This window comes from Lactuca serriola, chromosome 3 (assembly GCF_051521515.1).
Source record: "Lactuca serriola cultivar US96UC23 chromosome 3, Lser_US96UC23_V15, whole genome shotgun sequence".
Taxonomy (NCBI): Eukaryota; Viridiplantae; Streptophyta; class Magnoliopsida; order Asterales; family Asteraceae; genus Lactuca; species Lactuca serriola.
This window is the reverse complement of record NC_136410.1, coordinates 16,976,860-16,995,873: the sequence shown is the minus strand read 5'-3', so window position 1 is coordinate 16,995,873 and position 19,014 is coordinate 16,976,860. Positions and strand designations below refer to the sequence as shown.

General features: G+C 35.2%; 1 protein-coding gene across 1 annotated transcript; it reads right to left on the bottom strand.

The window, feature by feature from the left end:
• Positions 1–8,909: 8,909 nt before the first annotated feature.
• On the bottom strand, positions 8,910–14,184 carry LOC145091573 (cellulose synthase-like protein G3). The gene is made up of 6 exons (XM_079029318.1): positions 13,569–14,184; positions 10,880–11,029; positions 10,638–10,763; positions 10,117–10,560; positions 9,687–10,034; positions 8,910–9,595 (listed from the first exon to the last, which is right to left on the bottom strand). The coding sequence occupies exons 1-6, from the start codon at positions 14,127–14,129 to the stop codon at positions 9,053–9,055; spliced, it is 2,172 nt and encodes a 723-aa protein (XP_078885444.1). The 5' UTR covers positions 14,130–14,184; the 3' UTR covers positions 8,910–9,052.
• Positions 14,185–19,014: the final 4,830 nt, after the last annotated feature.

The following is a 19,014-nucleotide window of genomic DNA, read 5'->3' as shown; positions in this document are numbered from 1 at the left end:
TACCTCTTTGTCCAGAATATAACAGTGGTTGGGATTTTTTTCATTGACGAATCCAGGTGGTTGCTCCACGTACACCGTTTCTTCGAGCTCTCCATTTAGAAATGCACACTTTACGTCCATTTGGTAGACCTCAAAGTTCTTGTGTGCAGCATAGGCAAGAAATATTCGAACAGATTCCAGCCTAGCCACAGGAGCAAAAGTTTCCTCATAATCGATTCCTTCCTCCTGGCAGTATCCTTTCACCACTAGACGAGCTTTGTTTCTAATCACATTGCCTTCCTTGTCCAGCTTATTTCTAAAGACCCATTTGAGACCAACAACCGAGGCATCTGGAGGAGTTGGAATGAGGCGCCAAACTTTATTTCTTTCGAATTCATTAAGTTCGTCTTGCATAGCTTGAACCCAATCGGAGTGATCAAGAGCAGTGTTAACTGTCTTTGGTTCAACTTTTGAGACGAAGGAGTTAAACATACAGAACTCTACTTTTGAAAATAAGGAAGTTTGCTTTGCCTTTAGTTGAGATCGGGTTAGGACCTTTTCAGAGACATTACCGACAACCTGTGAAACAGGATGATCTCTGGTCCATTTGACAAGAGGAGGGTAATTTGGATCATAGGATGGATCCAATTCAGCATTTACCATCTCTTCTAGCTCAGATTGACTATCATCGTCATAAAACATATCAGCATTCTCCCCCTCGACAGATGAGCTTTCAGGTATATCTTGACTTTCCGGAGCTACAGGAGTTTCGAGTGGTGTTGAGCTTTCGGGTACCACAGGACTTTCGGGTACAGATTGGCTTTCGGGTACAGCTGGGCGTTCGGGAGCAGCTGGAGAACAGTTCTCCCCCTCAACATGTGAGCCCGGATGTGAAGAAGAAGGTGGATCCTCCCCCTCAATTGAAGCATCGTGCTGTGGAGGGTCGTTGGAACTTGATCCTCCTTCATTCATTTGCTTGGCAGCATTTTCGATGAGTTACTTAAGATGATCTACTTTGTTGTCTGCTGCACTAGCTTCCAAGAGAGTGGCCTTCTCTGGTTCATCGAATAACTCAACAAACTTCTCAAACAGATTTGCAATTGAGGCTGTGACTTGGCCTGTTTGAGAAAAAATTTCTCCTGCTGTGTCTTCACTGGCCTTCAGCTTTTTGACATAGCAGTCATCAAAAGTCACATAATAAGTTTCTTCAATCTTCCTCGACCATTTGTTCAAAACCCTGTATGCTTTCGAAGTGAGAGAGTATCCCAGAAATATCCCTTCATCGGCTTTCACGTCAAACTTATTACGATGTTCTTTAGAATTGAAGATGAAACACCGTGAGCCGAATACGTGGAAGAATTTGACATTTGGCTTCCTGTTGTTGATGATCTCATAAGGAGTGAGATTAAAGCGTTTATTGAGATAGGACCTGTTCTGTGTAAAACATGCTGCAGCAATAGCATCAGCCCAAAAATATAAAGGTAAAGAAGCAAAACTTAGCATGGTTCGGGCCGCCTCACACAAAGATCGGTTTCGTCTTTTGACAATTCCGTTTTGTTGAGGGGTGTAGGGAGCTGAGAAGTTGTGACTGGTTCCTTTTTCTGCCAAGAAGTCTTCGAATTCTTTATTTTTGAACTCCAGCCCATTGTTGCTCCTGATGTTGTGAACGACTTTCCTCAGCTGCACTTCAACCTGCTTGATAAACGTCTTTAGCTTGAGAGTTGCTTCAGATTTGTGCTTCAGAAAGAACACCCATGTAAAACGTGAAAAGTCATCAACAATAACAAGAATATACTTGCTACCGCCGATGCTTTCGATAGATGATGGACCACACAAGTCAATGTGAATTAACTCTAATGGTTCAACAAATTTAGTGTTTACAATCGATGGGTGACTTTGACGACTCTGCTTCCCCATTTCACATGCAGCACATAAATGTTCTCGTTCGAATTTGAGCAATGGAAGACCTCGAACATGACCACCTGTGACAAGTTTGTTGATATCCTTGAAGTTGAGATGAGAGAGCCTTCGGTGCCACAACCAGCTTTCGTCAGATTGTGCTTTGGATAACAGGCAGATAGTTGGATTTCCTTTGATAGGTTTGAGATTCAGGGGAAACATTTCGCCTTTGCGCTCCAATTTGAGAGTTACTCTTTTTTTTTTCTTTTCAATTATCTCTGAACCCTCATCTTCGAAAAAGACCTTGAGACCGGTTCCTCCAACAAGCTGAGATACACTAACGAGGTTGTGCTGTAGTCCTTCAACGTATGCAACCTTTCTGATTGTGAAATCTCCATTTGTTATCATTCCATAGCCTTTTATAGTGCCGAATGAGTTGTTCCCGAACTTGACATTTCCACCGTTTGAAAGAGACCGAAATTCCCTCAGCTCTTCCTTCCTTCCTGTCATGTGACGTGAGCAGCCACTGTCAATATATCATTCTTCGTCAAACTACTTGTCACTGATAACCTGCAAAAATTAAGCAGATTTAGGAACCCAAAGTTTCTTGGGTCCACGTGAGCCTTTCACAGGAACAGGAATAGTAAGAGAGATGTCAACAAGATATGTTCTTTTTATTAAAGTTGTTTCATCTTTCTTTTTAATGGTGAAACCTTAATTTTATTGGGATTTGTTATAGACGGTTTGGATTCAGGTTTAGGCACTAGGACATTGGAATGCTTTTGATCAGTCTTGACTGAGGAAACCTTCGATTTTCCTTTCAAATCTGTTGAAGATTTTGGATTTTGAGTATGAACAGAATTGGATTTAGAATGAGGTTGAGAGGAATTAGAATGAGAGATGTTAGACTGAGAAGTTTTCTTGACTTGAGGTTCTAGGTGTCCCTTTTGTTTTTGATTATTAGTGGGACCGAACCTTGAACCTTGATTGCTTTTGCTCTCGGAACCGAACTTTTGTTTTCGGTAGCTGGTGTTCTCTGAACCGAACATTTCCTTTCGGTTATTGTGATCCTCAGAACCGAACCTTTCCTTTCGGTTGTTATTACTTTCTTGCTTCCTAACAGCATTTTTCTCTGACGTTGGATTTCTGTCATGATAAGAGAAATGGGTGTTTTGAGATCGCCAAAAATGTTTTCGTTCAGAGAGATTTTTCTTGTATCTCTGATTCCTTTGCTGCTTCTGATTCTTTACTTGCTTCGGCTGTCGATGGATGTTGGCTTTTTGCTTTTGCTTCTTGTCTGCCGGTTCACTCTGAACTGATGATGTTTCGCTTGAAGGAGTGACTTTTTTTGCAGGAACTCCTTTCTCTTCAGGAACGTCTTTTGTACCACTAGTACTTGGCACGTCGAAGTTATCAGGCTTGTTCAAAGGCTCTGGCACATATCTGCCTTTGGTTTTCCAGGATGTCCGTTCCGACAGACCAACGGTTTCATCAGCATTGTCGATGGGGGCAGACCAGAAGAACTCATCACAGCCATCAGCATTATCTTCATTTACAATGGCTGTGAGTTCGGCTGTCTGATGTTCGGTTACTCCTGTGACCTTATATACCTGATTTGGAGTCGTCCTTACCTTTTGGTATACAACAGCTTTTTCTTCAAGAATCGGGGACTTTTGGTGGGACAAACGAGCAAACTCCACAGAATTTTCTGAAATAAGATTTTTGTGGTTTTCGGGTTCGCTCTTGACAAACTCAGAACAGTCAATTTCATCCTCTACAGAAATTTCACTCATATCATCATCCTCATTAAGCTCAGATGCATTTTCAACATCAATTTTATTTTCTGAGCTCAAGTTGGCATTCAATGAGTCAAACTTTTGTATGGTTTCGGTCCTTAGTTTCAGTTTGTCATTTTCATTCAAAAGATTTTTCAGCATATCCTTATGGTCCTTGCACTTTATGAAAGATTCGATTTTGTCTAGACCATACATATACGTCGGATTTACATCCTCACACGAAACTACACTTTCGCAATTATATGCTTATGCGTCAATTTCATCTTCCTTAAACTCAAGAAAGGGCAAAATCATGCGATGAATTTTCTGTCCTATTTCACAGTTAAGATGAAGTTGAGTGATGTTAGAATAAAGACGCTTAGCAATCAAACAAAACACATTTCTTTGTTTCAAAAGTTTTAAATTGTCTCTTTGTAAATAAATGTTTTCGTCTTTGGATTTGATCAACTCCGACTCCTTCAGCTCTATCCACATCCTCCGTTCCTCACTCTTTGAAGACACCCTGCTTAATTGGTCAGTCAGGTTAGAATTGGTGACCCGTGTTTGAGTTAAACTGCTGTCTAGATGAGAGATTCTTGAATTTTCATTTTTTAGTTCTTTTTCATATGAATTTTGTGGGACTTTGAATGAAACAAAAATAGATTGTACCTTTTTTATTAATTCGTCAAGCTTATTAAACTGCACGCTGGGAGGCTTTGCTGTGAAGCACAAGTCCTTTCGCTCCTTCGTGTCTTCATTCCCACCGTTTGTGTTGTATCCCCTCATTTGAGATACATCCGACACCATCAAACACTTTCCACCGCTTCCTTCACCTTTCGCAACACAAGCCTTTCCATGGGATGGCTTTCTGACTTCATCATCCTCAGATTCGGTTGACCAGACCTCCACGCCACCGAACTCATCATCCGCTACCGAACCCTGCACAATTAAAGCATTCATAGAAGGGTTAGCAGCAGTTTTCTTTCTCTTGATCTCTTCCAGCTTTTTCATCAACACAGCTTCTTCATCTTTTTCTTCATCCTTTTCTATCATTTTCTTTAGGACACAATCTTTAGCATAGTGGTTCTTTCCTCCACAGTAATAGCAGTTCACTCCAGAATCCCCTTCAGCTTTCGGCTCTTTCTTTGCTTCTTCTGCCTTCGGTTCCTCCCTCACTTTTTCAGAACTATAGCTTCCTTGCCAATTTCGGTTCTTATTGGTAGGAAACCTTTTCTTAATAAACCTCTTTGGATTTGACACCATCATTGCATAGTCTTCAGAGGTAAGGTCATAGTCTTCTAAGTTAAGGTCTTCATCTTCCATCACACTTTTGCTTTTTGAAAGAAGGGCCAAGGAACCCAAGCTTGAAACCACATTCTTCTCCCGCAAGACAATCTTTTCTTGGGATTTCAAAATTCCTACTAGCTTAGCCAATGAATAAGATTTGAATTGCTCATGAGCTTTAACAGTGGACACAACCGCTCTCCACTCAGATCTAAGACCATTCAAAAACGTAACTTTTTGTTCAATCAACTTCCTTTCAATATCGTGTTTAATCATCTTACTGAGAAGATGATTGAAGCGATCAAAAGTCTGAGTAACAGTTTCCTCGGGATTCTGCTTAAATTCTCCAAACTCAGATAAAAGTAGGGTCTGAATGGAATGCTCCAGATCTTCGTCTGTGGAATACAACTCTCGTAGCCTATCCCATATTTCTTTGGCAGTGATGCATGAACTCACTAGCCTGAAAGTATCCGATTGAAGAGCGAATCTGATTAGTCTCAATGCTTTAATATTGCACTGAAACTTATCCTTTTCTTCTTGAGCAATATCTTTTACGTCCTTCAACAGATCATTATACTCTTTCTGTGTTTTAATGATTCTAGACGTTGTTGAATGAGCGAATGGTCCAGACACGATTGCTTCCCAGATAAGGTATCCATTGTCTTCAGATCCAATGACATAATCTTCAAAGTGATGTGCCCAGACTTCGTAATCCTGGGTGTAAAAGATAGGAATCTTCATCGTTGATCCAATGCTATTTGAGATGTTTATGGGATTTGATTGTGACTCGTCCATGCTTGATCGTAACCTGTTTGAAAGATCAGACTTGTAATATATATAAGATTAGGGCAAAACAAATAAATGTTGAGTTACGTCAATTATGGGATGACGGCTCAATAAATATTAGTTAATGCGGAATAACCCTAATCGCAACCTTTTTCACAAAAAAGATGTGTATGAATTACACAGCCTCCTGCTCTGATACCAATTGATAAGTTATTAATAAACTTAAAGATCGATTAGATCTTCTTAACAGGTAATGCGATGGATGAAAAAGAAGTAAATAACACAAGTATGGATCAATATGTGTCGAATGATTAGATCAAACAATCCTCAAAAGAGCTCGACTAAGAACTTCCGTTGTAGAGGATATTAGGGTTACAAGAATGATAACGATAAACTTGCTGAAATAATACTCTGATCGTTTTATTCTATCGTTACCTTCTAGGATGCATGCAAGCTCCTATATATACTAAACCCTACTAAACTCACGGATGGACAGGCCCATACCGGAGATACAAAATGGACTAGCTAACGAGCCCAATAAACGCAACTCATTACACAAAACACGACCCAACAATAAGCATTTCGTATATAAAAGTATGTTCTTTGTTCCTTCAAAACGTAAGTGTGTTTATCCAGAAAACCCAATATTTTCTATTGTAAATGTATTGTAGTCTTAATACCTTAAGACCAAAATGTATAAGTTTCTTTTGCTTATAATCTGTAATTTGAAGTTCTAATTTATGTAAGTGATGTGACCCATACCGCTTCCTTCTATGATCACTTAAAGTATACAAGTTATATATAATCAAAATTGAACGAATAGTCGAATGAGTGACTCTGCCCTAAACCCACAACCAAACAAGGAACAGGATCTAAGGCGGAAACACGTATTCTAATGCCTATAGGATTTTTATTATATATAAACCTAACGTGTAAAATAATTAATCATAAAGTAAACAGTAATAGTCCTTTTAGAAATGTAAGTTGCAGTGTACTAGGAAAATAGTATATTGTAGTTGTCTTAGTATGTAATACCTTTAAATGTATGCTTCTAGAAATGTAACCCGTGTTATACTGAGAAGTCATGTAATGTAGTTTTTATTGTTATGTAAAACTATTTGAAAGTATGTTTGCCCCGTAAACCAAATGTAAAGTTAATGTTCAAATGAAACTGTCTAAAAATATATTACTTCGTAAATGTGTCGTTGTTTTCTCTATGTGAGTTCTTATAACCATATTGTGACTTAAGATGGCCTGAACACAACGTTCTTCAGGCGTCGGAAATTTTAACGACATTTGTCACCCCAGACCTGCCGGTCCAACTGTAGCTAACAGTCACGGTGTGGGATTGGCAGTCTCATATAAATCTATACACAAATATCTCTCTCTCCCTACAAGAGACTCTGGTTATAAGTCAGGACTTTCTCTGGCACTTAGATAAGTACTTGAAGACGCCTCACAAATTGCTTCAACGAGTTTGCGAGTAATGAACTGAAAACCCTTTCAGTAAATGAAATGTAATACCCTTTAGTAAATGAACTGAAAACCCTTTTACCAAATGAAATGTAATACCCTTTAGTAAATGAACTGAAAACCCTTTTAGTAAATGAAATGTAACTTTTCCACAGAGATTCATAAATGTACAATTATTGTAAAATGAACCATAAACTATACCTATTATAGTTTATACTGTATATTCTGCTGAAATGAAAACCGTTGCGTCTTAACATATTTTTACGTAAAGTGTTTATAAAGTATTAGAAAACATAATAATGAATTTATATTTTTAAACACAAGATTGTGTTTTACTTGTATTCCCCCCCCCCCCCCCAAAACAATGAAAAATCGTGAAAAATGTAAGGGTATGAACTCACCTTATATGTATATGCGGTTAGGTAACGAGGTAAAAACGGTGATCTTCGAGTCTAGAATACGGGAAGGTGATCATATCCTACAAGTATTTTAACACACGATTTGAGGTGTGTGTTAGTTAAACTTATTAAGAACATGATGTAAACATTGGTTAAATGAAGAAAATACTTACTATAATCCTTAAGGGATTATGTTGAAGAACCAATGCTTCGTGGGGAAAACTTGTTCTTTGAGTTGAAAGGAAAATGAGGCTTTGATATTGGAGAGGGAATTTGTGAAGTGAAAAGTGTTTACTGGGAATGAATTGTGAATATGATCCATATTTCGTGTATATATATATGAGGAATAAGATAAGAGGATGTGATAAGAAGTGTCAGTGAAGTGATATTTACATTGGTAAGTGTAATAGTGCATTGGGAAGGCATCTTATCTTAATCTAAAAGGAGTTTTCAGCCTAAGTGGGAGTGATTTCGGTCTAGCATAACCGAAATCATCAAATATCCCACACACCAAGTAGGTTTCGGTCCTAGTCTCAATCAAGAAGGGGACTTCGGTTCAAGAAGAAAGGATTTCGGCCTTAATGGGCCTTAGACTTGTGATTTCGGTCATGGTATACTCCCATGAAGTTGTTTTGTGTTCTAGACGTGAACCAAGAGAAGGTTTTCGGTCCTAGGTGTTTCCATAAAGGAGATCTCGGTCCTATATGGCCGAAAACTCAAAGGTAGTGGACCTATAATTAAAGATACTCAAACAATGTGATTCATTTGACCTATGTTGACCTTTTTGACTCATAAAGTCTTGTTAACTTGTATTAGTTGATGTCGACATGGTCTTTAATATATAAGTATATATGTCTCATAGAAGGATGGCTTTCAAAGTATAATTGTTAACTTATATAAACATAGTTTCATATCTAATGGTGATTTAGTGTGACTAGGTTACAATGTGGTTTCACTTATACATGATTAAGATTTAGCTTTTTATTGACCCGAAATAACCGATTGTTACATACTTGCATAAAGTCCACAACTACCAGATGTTGCATGTTGTGGTGCATTCCTAATAATTCAAATCTAGCAGGAAATGGTAAACTTATATTAAAAGTAGAACACTAATATGACAATCCATCAATGCATTGTATGAATTTGTAGGATGAAGCATAAAAGGTAAGGATATAAGGTTTCAAAATTTTATTTTGACTATTGAACTACTATACGTAGTTAACTCGTTGGATCCATTGAGATTCAACTCACAAACTAATACCGAATTCTATTATGTAGTTTACCAAATCTAAAATAAGGGAAAAAAATACAATTATGGCGTGAAATTCGTTACGTTCTCAATATTATATGCAATCATATCTCATTAATTTCCACTTAAAGTTCACCAGCTTGAGAATGACATGCATAGGATACCCACTCTATAGAGCTAACAATAAAAAGCGCAAAAAGTTTTGGTCAAAATGCCAAAGAGGAGACGGAATAAACAACCGAAGCGACGCCAAGTGCTTTCAACGTAGTCATCATGGGCATCTTTCCTTTGTCGCTCCTCAACAACATGGCTTCATATATTGGCCAACTATTTATCACTCCAAACCCAGCTATGAATAATTGTGCAAATAATTCTTCAAATCCACCGTTCTTAAGAACTTGTATTGTACCCATCAAGAAAGCTAACAAGTTGACAACTGCTGCTATTGAAATCGTCAAGAATAATGGTGATTCTACCCCAAATTCAAACAAACCTGCCTCGTAACGCTTCTTTAGCTCATCATCTAAAACCTTGCTTGTAACATTGAATTCTATCGTTGACAAACCAAGAGACTTGAGCACCCAATCGACCATTGAAAATGGGTAACTCGAACATCCCAAAGCCAACCACATTCGTGTACTATTCCTCCATTTTACAAACGTTCCTCCAGCTACCAGAAATTCAAAGAGACTTTTTCCATATGCTCCAAGGAAAAGAAACGCATATAATGGAAACCAAGTGTCTGAAACCTGTATATATATATCACCGAATTTTCCTTTATTAGACTCGTTAATCAACAAAATCTTTACCGAGTGAAAGAATGAATGAGTTTACACACACCTTCGGGAATATTGAGTACGAGTTTAGAAGAGCTAGTTGGGGTAAGAACGCGTAGATGACGATTGGAATAGCCCAAAAAGGTCGAAAGTTGTAGTGTGCGTAGCATAAGGCATGAATAGGATTCATATACTTAAACCCATATGTTATCGGATTGTGTTTGGACGTTACCATTTCGAGAAATCCTACGAACCATCTTTTTGATTGGAGTAGGAGATCACTAAGCGCCATTGGGGAGTTCCCGAGGAACGATGGTCTTTCTGGGTCACAGAAAACAGACGTCCATCCTTGACATTGCAGTCTGAAGCTCGTATAAATGTCTTCCACCAATGAACCATACCTAAATCCCATCTGCAAAACAGCAAAAGTCGCGGACTTGCTATGAGAATCCAAAAAAGAACGAAATCAAAGGAAACCACTTTATAAATCGTACCTCTAAACCCCATTTGGTATTTTCCTCATACTGACAACCTGCAACACGGTGTGCTACTGCTAATATATCGTCAGATTTCATCGATTTATTTCCAAGACAATGTGTTTTTGCTTGTTTGATGTCAGAAGGACCAATAGAAGCTGGACTTCCGAGTAGAGCTTGTCGTTTGAAGAAGCCACCACTCCCTATAAACATCGTCCCACAAATACCATCCATTCCCATAGGAATCGTTCGTATCTCAGGCAAATGTTCAGCACCATAAGTGTCGACCTTGTTAATGTCATGGAAGCATTGAGGAAATTGAACGAGTGCAAGATTTGGGTCAACTTTAGGATCCAAGAAATGACATAAAGTATAAAGTGCTGTTTTTGGGTTGTTTGAGTACATATCACAATCTAAGACTAAGAAGATTGGTGCATCTGTTAATGTCGCGGACACACGAATCTACAAAAAAAATGTACATATTAAAATAATGATCGATATTAGTTGAAGAAAAAGTGTAGGAGATAAGTGAAACGTACTACACTGTTTAGGGCTCCACCCTTAAAATTATGATGCACGGACTTATTTTTCTCTCGTGAAACATAGATAAGATTCGGCAATGGATGGTCTGTAATGTCTTTGTCTTCATTACTTTCTAACAAAACCTGTTTTTTAAGAAAGAAAATGTTTAAACAAATACGTCTTGCTTTTGTTATCATATTGAAATCAAAATTTTGTTTATATTGTATCTTGATTTATGAATAGGGTCAAGAAATTAAACCTCAACCACTGCAGGATGATTTTGTGGTGTGAATGTGGGTGTCCATTTATCAAGAGCTTTCAACCAACGTTCATCGGTGATTAGATCAGGACTAACGGTTCCACTGTCAACGACCTTCTCAATTTTGGCTTTCATGGTCTCATACATCACCTTCATCAACACAAGAAAAAAATTAGTTTATTTCTCAAGATACTACAATAATTAGTAAAAGATATGGATCTTGTTACATTGACAATGAGATTTCATTTCTTTTAGGTTCTTATCATATAGCTAGTGGTGGATTCAGAATAAAATGTGAAAAGTAATTACACTACACGGAAAAATTTCTCAAAAGATTTCCACCACCCCTAAAAAATTGAGGGGTTGTATGGGCTATCCCGTGATCCTTGGTAGATCCACCCCTATTATCAAAGCACTTGTAACCACACCACAATATTATTACACGGTATAGAATTTTCATGGTGTGGTATGAATTGTGCGGTTTGCAGTTTTTAACTACAAAATCACATTTCAAACACACATGCCGCATCTAAAAACGATATATGTTGATTATTCTTAGTTAACCATTTTATGTTTAGATGAAAAATAGTGAAATTTCAAGGCATAGAGGAAAAATTAAGGCAATGGGTGTTTTTTTGACAAATTAACCGTGCTAGAGTATTTTAATCTTAGGCGGGTCCCTACAACTCCAATTAAGTTAACTCAATATGATTTCGAAAGAAAGAGCCAATTATTTACATCTTTGTGCTTTGCCTTTTAACTAAAAACAGTTATTTTCTAGGTCTTAATAAATATGGAAGTTGGAAGCGACGCAAACACAATGTGCTGATGGCTGAAAATCCGAATCTAATAGGTACTTTTTTGTTCATTATATAAGCTAGGATTTTATCCATCTAAGCTGGAGGCTTAATTTATTTATCTAAATAAGCTAGGATTTTACAGTTTATAAGTAGATATGGAAATGTGTAATCTCAATCTTAAATTCGATTATGAAATTATATTTCAATACTGGAACTGATTTGTACATAACATTTTTTTTCCGTATACAATAATTTATGTTTTAAAATGTTGTATTGTACAATTCTATAATGCATGAATTGTTGTTTATAACAAAAAATTGTTGTGTACGAATCACTTCTCATTTCATTATGATCTCCTCTTGTTGGTTAGTAAATAATCATCGGGTTTCTATATATATTGCGGTTATCGGGTATTCCATTTATGATATTAATAATTCAAAATTTATTAGTTGGAAGTGTTATTGCCTAAAACTCATTTGCAACCACATGACATCAAAAAGATGTTTTGATTTTTGAAAAATTTCAATTTCTAATTACATCATCAAGTTTAATCTAAAAAGATTGCATTAATATATTTATCACCATAAAAAATTTATAATATCTAAATTTCATGATAAGGTAATAAATACTAAACATAAACATTAAAAACAATATTAGAAATTACATAACAAAATTTTCTTCTTATACTATAACATAAATATTTTAATATAATTTTTAAATTATATATTAATAATAAAAATACAAGTACAATAAAACTATAAATGGTTTAGGGGCGGGGCGGGTATGGATATGAAATTTGTTCAATTAAACCATCTTGAGAGGTTTGGTATGGTCTAAAATACGTATATAACATAAAGTAAGACTTAACAATTATACATAAAGACTATTAACGTACACTCTTCAATCATGACCTATTAAAAAAGCAATCATGCTTTTCTATGATATGATATTTGTAGTTGATAGGCGACAGAATATTTAAATAATAAAATGAAAGAAAATGGAATTCACTTTATATAAGTCCACTATTTTTCAGTTACGTGTAGACCTGGCAATTAGGCAGGTTTGAAACGAATCGACTTTGATCCAAACATTTTTAACTAATTTTAAAATCCGATCCAAACCCGCTCCATAACTAGCAGGGTTTTGAATAATCAAATTAATACCCTTATTCACCGAATCAACGGATATCCAAACCCATCTCATAACCCATAAGCTTTTTGAATTATCAAACATATTTTACTTAATTCATAAAATAATATTTTTTAAATTAAACAAATATTGATTTAGAAAACACATTACGCATTTGAGGACTTCCGATTGAAATTAAAAATCACTAGTGTAGTAACTTATGATTTATTTTTTACTGTCAATTGTAGTGATAGAGAATAACAATGATAAAGTATCTTTCAGTTGGTGAATGAATTTATTGATTTATGAATGAAATATAATGATTTCTTTATGAAATATAAATGAAATGACATCATAATTTTTAGTAAAAGACTGGGAGTCTAGAAGTTGACTGCTTGATTCTTATATATAAATAGTTTGTACTTTGGCATTTTCCCTTTGGACTTTCAATTGGAATTAAAATTAAACTTTAAGCAATATAAAATATAAACTAATAATTCAAAAACTATACGAGGCGGGTTATAATCGGAGCGGATCAGTGATGATTTATACCCGACCTTTTTAATAAAATTGTTAGCGGATATGTGCCGTTAACGGGTAAACGAATCAAAAACCATGCTCCAAACCCATATAAGTTTGGATCGGATCAGAGTCGAAACTCGCTCCGTTACCAGGCCTAGTTATGCGCGAGAGAAAAACATGTACAAGAGAAATCAAATCGTAATTCAAAAGAGAAGGGAGGATAATAATTAATAACGCACCTTGATTTGATATGCTTCAGGGAAGAAAAATGAATCACTTCCGAAGTAAACTTCTGGAGCCCTGTCCATTATATCGTACTTCCTGCAATATGGCAACCAATGTTTTGCAAACTTGGCAGCCTCCATGAACGCAAACAGAGTAAGCTGTGACCCTCCGTCGTCCGACACATATACCGACAACTTTTCCGTTGGATATTCATAAGCCATCACAGACAAGGCGGTGTTAATCACCCTGACTGGTGGTTCCCTGAAAGGATCTGCCGTACAAACCACCACATCCAGCCCCGGGTAATCGCTCTCTTTTACCACCTTTGTCAGGTTCTCCGGGAAAACCTTTCGCTGGATCGGATTCAGGAGATAAGCCTGCCATGTTGCCCATACCAATGCTAACACAACATCTGCTAGCAGTAGGAAAATGGTGGTGAAGGAAGGATGGTAAACTAGGTTATAACAATGGCGATATACGAGTGCAAAAATGGCAGCTGTGTAAACGAGGGTGTAAGCTCGATTGAACCATCTTTCCGGGGAGGGTTTCCGAGTGTTAAGGGTTGCTTCCAACATGGCGGCTTTAGTGGGGTTTTTCGTTTTCTGTTTCGGAGTTGCAAGTATAAAAAGGTGTTGGGGTTGGTATTTATGATAGTGGATTGCATATCTTGATTTTATTTATTTTATTTAGATTTGTACATGATAAGTGTCCATACGATTAAAATATTATTTAATATTGTACGTCCACATCGTTCTTCATAATTGTTTCAAGACTTATAATTTATAAACATGTTTTTTTTCGTATACTCCGAAAATATAAAAATACATCTTTTAGTTGCTAATAAAAGGAACTAAATACTAAGTAAATTGTCAACGATCAAAAAGGATAGATTCTCGACACAAATTTCAAAATGCCATCTTTCCATTTCCATTTTCTGACACTAATTTTAAATGCCATCTTTCCACTTTCATTTTTAAATTATGTAAGAGTTATTACACAGATTATATTACACTTTATTAAGATTACATAGATCTTATTCAATTTTATATTTATTTTTTTTGGGATAAAATTGCAAGAATTGCCTTTGTGTTTTGAAAATTGTCATTTTGGTCTAAACATGTTTAGACTAGCACCAGTGATCCAAAATGTTTGATTTAATTGCAAGTTTTGATCTAAATTTTAAAAAACGTTTTATAAAGACATATTTGTCCTTAGTATTTTCTTTTTTTTTATTTTTGTATTATAGAAATAAAAAATACCTCTCTCTCTCTCTCTCTCTCTCTCTCTCTCTCTCTCTCTCTCTCTCTCTCTCTCTCTCTCTCTCTCTCTCTCTCTCTCTCTCTCTCTCTCTCTCTCTCTCTCTCTCTCTCTCTCTCGATTTTGATATTTGAGTTCCATTGAAGACCTTTGTCTTCTTCCTCGCTTCAATCATCAGAGCTCTATCACCCCAAAAAAAATTGTAAAGACTCATCACCACCTTTGTATCTATTAGAAATCTGGGGTATAGAAAGACTTGAAAATTTTAAGAATTGTGGTATCATTTTCAGATTAAAATATTTGAGTGGTACTCTCAATCTTTAATCGGATAAGATTCAAAAATTGAGAGCAGGAACAGAAAATCTAATTGTTATGAATTTTAAATGTACCATCAAATGAAGACCAAAATTAGTTAAATACATTTCCCATCAGAAAACTGTCACAAGACAATTGTATGTTTGAAAAACTGTCACAAAAAAACAGTTTGATATCTGAAAATTGTCACTAATTTGGGTTCTTTCTATAAGGGTCAAAACAAAGTCAAAAACATGGTTTATTTCCAAAAATTCAGATTTTGACCCCAGCCAGGGGCTCTGCCCCTTGAACCCCGCTCACAGGGGCGCTGCTCCCGGACCCACATTCGTTTAGAGGTTTCGCCCCTAAATGACAGTGTACTTTAAATCTTTAATAAACTTAAACAAATGTGCACTATGTACCTTCCTTACTTGTTTAATATTCATCAAGATTGATTTTGGTGAACAAATCAATCCATTACATTGAAATACACATTGATGATACAAAGTCACCAACGGTATCTGCAACTTCAATCACAAAATCTCTCACGCACACCTCCACTGTAACACAAAATCAGGGGACGGTTTTATAGTGGGAGTTCCATCCACATCTCCGGTTAAACGAACCGTTAATTTCCAAAAAAATGTAATATAGGCTCCATTCAAACCAAAAAATATGAAACGATTTCCATTCAAACTTGTTAAACAAACCAATGATCTCCCATATATTGAACAACCCCCCCCCCCCCCCCTCCCCCCCCCCCCCCCCCCCGAAAATTCAAACTCGACACAAGGGAAAAAACAAGAAATTTTCTAACAAACTAAATCGGACATCCAAGAATGATCTAACCTTTCAATTTCCTAATTGTGTACATACTTGTGTGTTTGTCACAATAAACCCAAATAATCTAAAGCCTATATTGTGTGTTAATCACAACAAACCCAAAAAAAAATAACAACATGTAAAAGCATAATGGAAGCTTTTAAGAACCATAAAATTTTTTATTGTGTGTTCATCGGAGATTCGATTGTGTGTTCATCCTAGAAAACTCAAAAGCTTCGACTATGTGGCCATTGAAGCTTCGACATTATCGATTGTGTCACAAGTGATATATATCCACTACTTCATCTAACAATGGGGCAAAGAGCTAGTGGGTTAATTCTATAACCAAAAATGATGAACAAGATAATGATGGATGAACCCTAAAATCTGAAACCAAAATGTAGGGCTCTAATGAGGACAATCGATCAAATTTGGGAATAGTATTAGTGTTTATATATATATATATATATATATATATATATATATATATATATATATATATATATATATATATATAACCTTGCAGTGGATGATGTAGAGAGAGTGACCAGAGGATCCATGAGAACAATCTCAGTCTTATTAATGGCGACGTGGTAGTTGACTCGAAATACAAGGTTTCTCGTAGTGTCAAAGACAGTAAATCCGTCGCAACTGAAGAGTAGGGATTTCTTCTACACAATAAGGATGATGGAGGATTGTGTAAGGAATCGAGGCCGGTCAAAAGGAAATGGATGCGGAATTGAAACAAGAGATTTAGGGTATACTTTTGTCATCACTCCGATTACTTGCGATTTTATGTGTGTGTGTGTGTGAGAGAGAGAGAGAGGTGGGTATTTTTCTTGTTTTTTTATTTCTATAATAAAAATTTTGAAAAAGAGAAATACCAACGGCAAAAATATCTTTATAAAAGGTTTTCAAAATTTTAGATCAAACTCGTAATAAAATCAAACTTTTAAACCATTTGATACTTAATCTAAACTATTTTAGACAAAAATAACAATTTTCAATAAACCACAACGATCAGTTTTTTCTTTTTTCCAAACTAATTAACTACCCAAAATTGAAGTCATAGAAATATAGAATAATTTATCATACGGATGGATCTAGAAGTAATTTCAGCACTAGATGAGAACATGATTGATATAATATAGTCGGCCATTGTTGAATCTTGAAAGTCGCGCGTGGAAGATAATTTAAAGGGTTGATCACAAGAACACTTAAATGAATTTGTTTTATAATACAATATCACTTTTTTTAATAATTATTTCTAAACATTTTGCAAAGATTTAATGAAAAAAATTATCGTGAAATTGTTTTTATATGATTTTTCTCATTATTAAAATAATTTTTCTAAACCGATCATTAATTGTTCTATGGGTACATGTTATTATTTGACAAATTAATGGTATCATTTGGCAAAATAATAATTTAATTTTGTCAAAGCAAAAACACTACAGAAGGTATTTCGAAAACAAAACAGAAGGTATTTGAAAGGATAAATCAAATATCTTTTTATTTTTTTCTCCTATTATCTTCTTACTACTTAAGATTGTAACATTTTTTTTATTTAAGAAAATTAATAAATTTTTATTACAATTATTATTATCTAAAAATAATAGAAAAATAAATATGAAGAATATATAGAAAAATATTAAATTTATCATTTCAAAGTTCGTTTTAAGGATAATTACAAGTTTATAGAGCTTTTAACTTTTCATCTTTTTATTTTTATTTTGGGTTTTATTTTATAACCTTTAGAGTAAATTACACGAATGGTCCCTATGGTTTAGGGTAATTTGCATGTTTGGTCCCTAACTTATTTTTTTAACTCGGAAGGTCCCTATTGTTTGTATTTGTTACACGCTTGGTCCCTATCCTACCTAAAAAAAACTATTTTGCCCTTGATTTTCTATTTTATTTAAATAAACACACCGTAATCCCAACTTCCTCACCTTAGCTTACCTACCCAACCATTTTTCTGTATTTAAATAACAGGCTTTTTAGGAAAGACAGGGACCAAACGCGTAACAAAAACAAACAGCAGGGACCAAACACGTAACAAAAACAAACAATAGGGACTTTCTGAGTTAAAAAAATAAGTTAGGGACCAAACGTACAAATTACCCTAAACCATAGGGACCATTTATGTAATTTACTCTAACCTTTATGTTACTTTTCATAAGTTTTTTAAAGTTTTTGTGATTTTATCCTAAATAACCTTCTCTTTTCAATTTTATCCAAAGTATATATTTTTCTAGTTTTTCCTAATCATGATTCGGACGCCAACTAAGCATTTTCATGATTCTTACAAAAGATTTATAAGAACGAAATCTTTAAAAGATATATATATATATATATAAGATTTTATTCATATATTTACCCGTGTATTAGAAACTAGTTTATAATCCGTAGAAACCACAGTTATAAAATTAATTAAACTTTTATAGTAAAATTAAAAATTATTAATCAATTATTTTAAATACATTCTTAACTAAGAAATATTTTTTTAGTTATATAAAATTATAATTGTTGATTTAAAAAAATATGTAAAATTATATCACCTGATAATCTGTATTAATTTATTTTAATATTTATTCTAATGTTATTAATTTAATGTAATTAGTGTGAAAAAATTTAAAATAGAGAATCAATAGGTTGACAAGAGACAGCACATTAATAGGGTGATACATGACCTATATATATATATATATATATATATATATATATATATATATATATATATATATATATAACACCAACCAAAGAAGAGATGAATAAATGACAATCTTTTGTAGTTCTTTGTGTCCTCTTGGGAGGCTTATGTGTGTGTGTTTATATGTCTGATTAGACCGATGTATGGAATGCTTTTGTCATTGTTTTGGCATAGAATCATAACCACCACCACCGTGAGGTGGTAGCTGCCGTCGTAAACCACCGTCGACCACCACCGCCCGAGGTGGCAGTGGGTGGTACCCGTCGTAGTGAAACTCTAGTCAACCTAAAAACTTAACCATTGGACGTAATTGGCATGTGTTTAGGTTGGAAACCCTAATTAGGGTTTAAAAAACCCTAATCTTGGAGTTTTTT

What these genes read in the sequence shown, in the direction of transcription:
- LOC145091573 (XM_079029318.1), bottom strand. Translation starts at nt 14,129, where the DNA reads ATGTTGGAAGCAACCCTTAACACTCGGAAACCCTCCCCGGAAAGATGG. An exon ending in ATCATCCTGCAGTGGTTGAG is followed by an intron (nt 10,764 to 10,879) that starts GTTTAATTTCTT and finishes CTTAAAAAACAG; the next exon opens with GTTTTGTTAGAAAGTAATGA. An exon ending in CGTACTCAATATTCCCGAAG is followed by an intron (nt 9,596 to 9,686) that starts GTGTGTGTAAAC and finishes ATATATATACAG; the next exon opens with GTTTCAGACACTTGGTTTCC.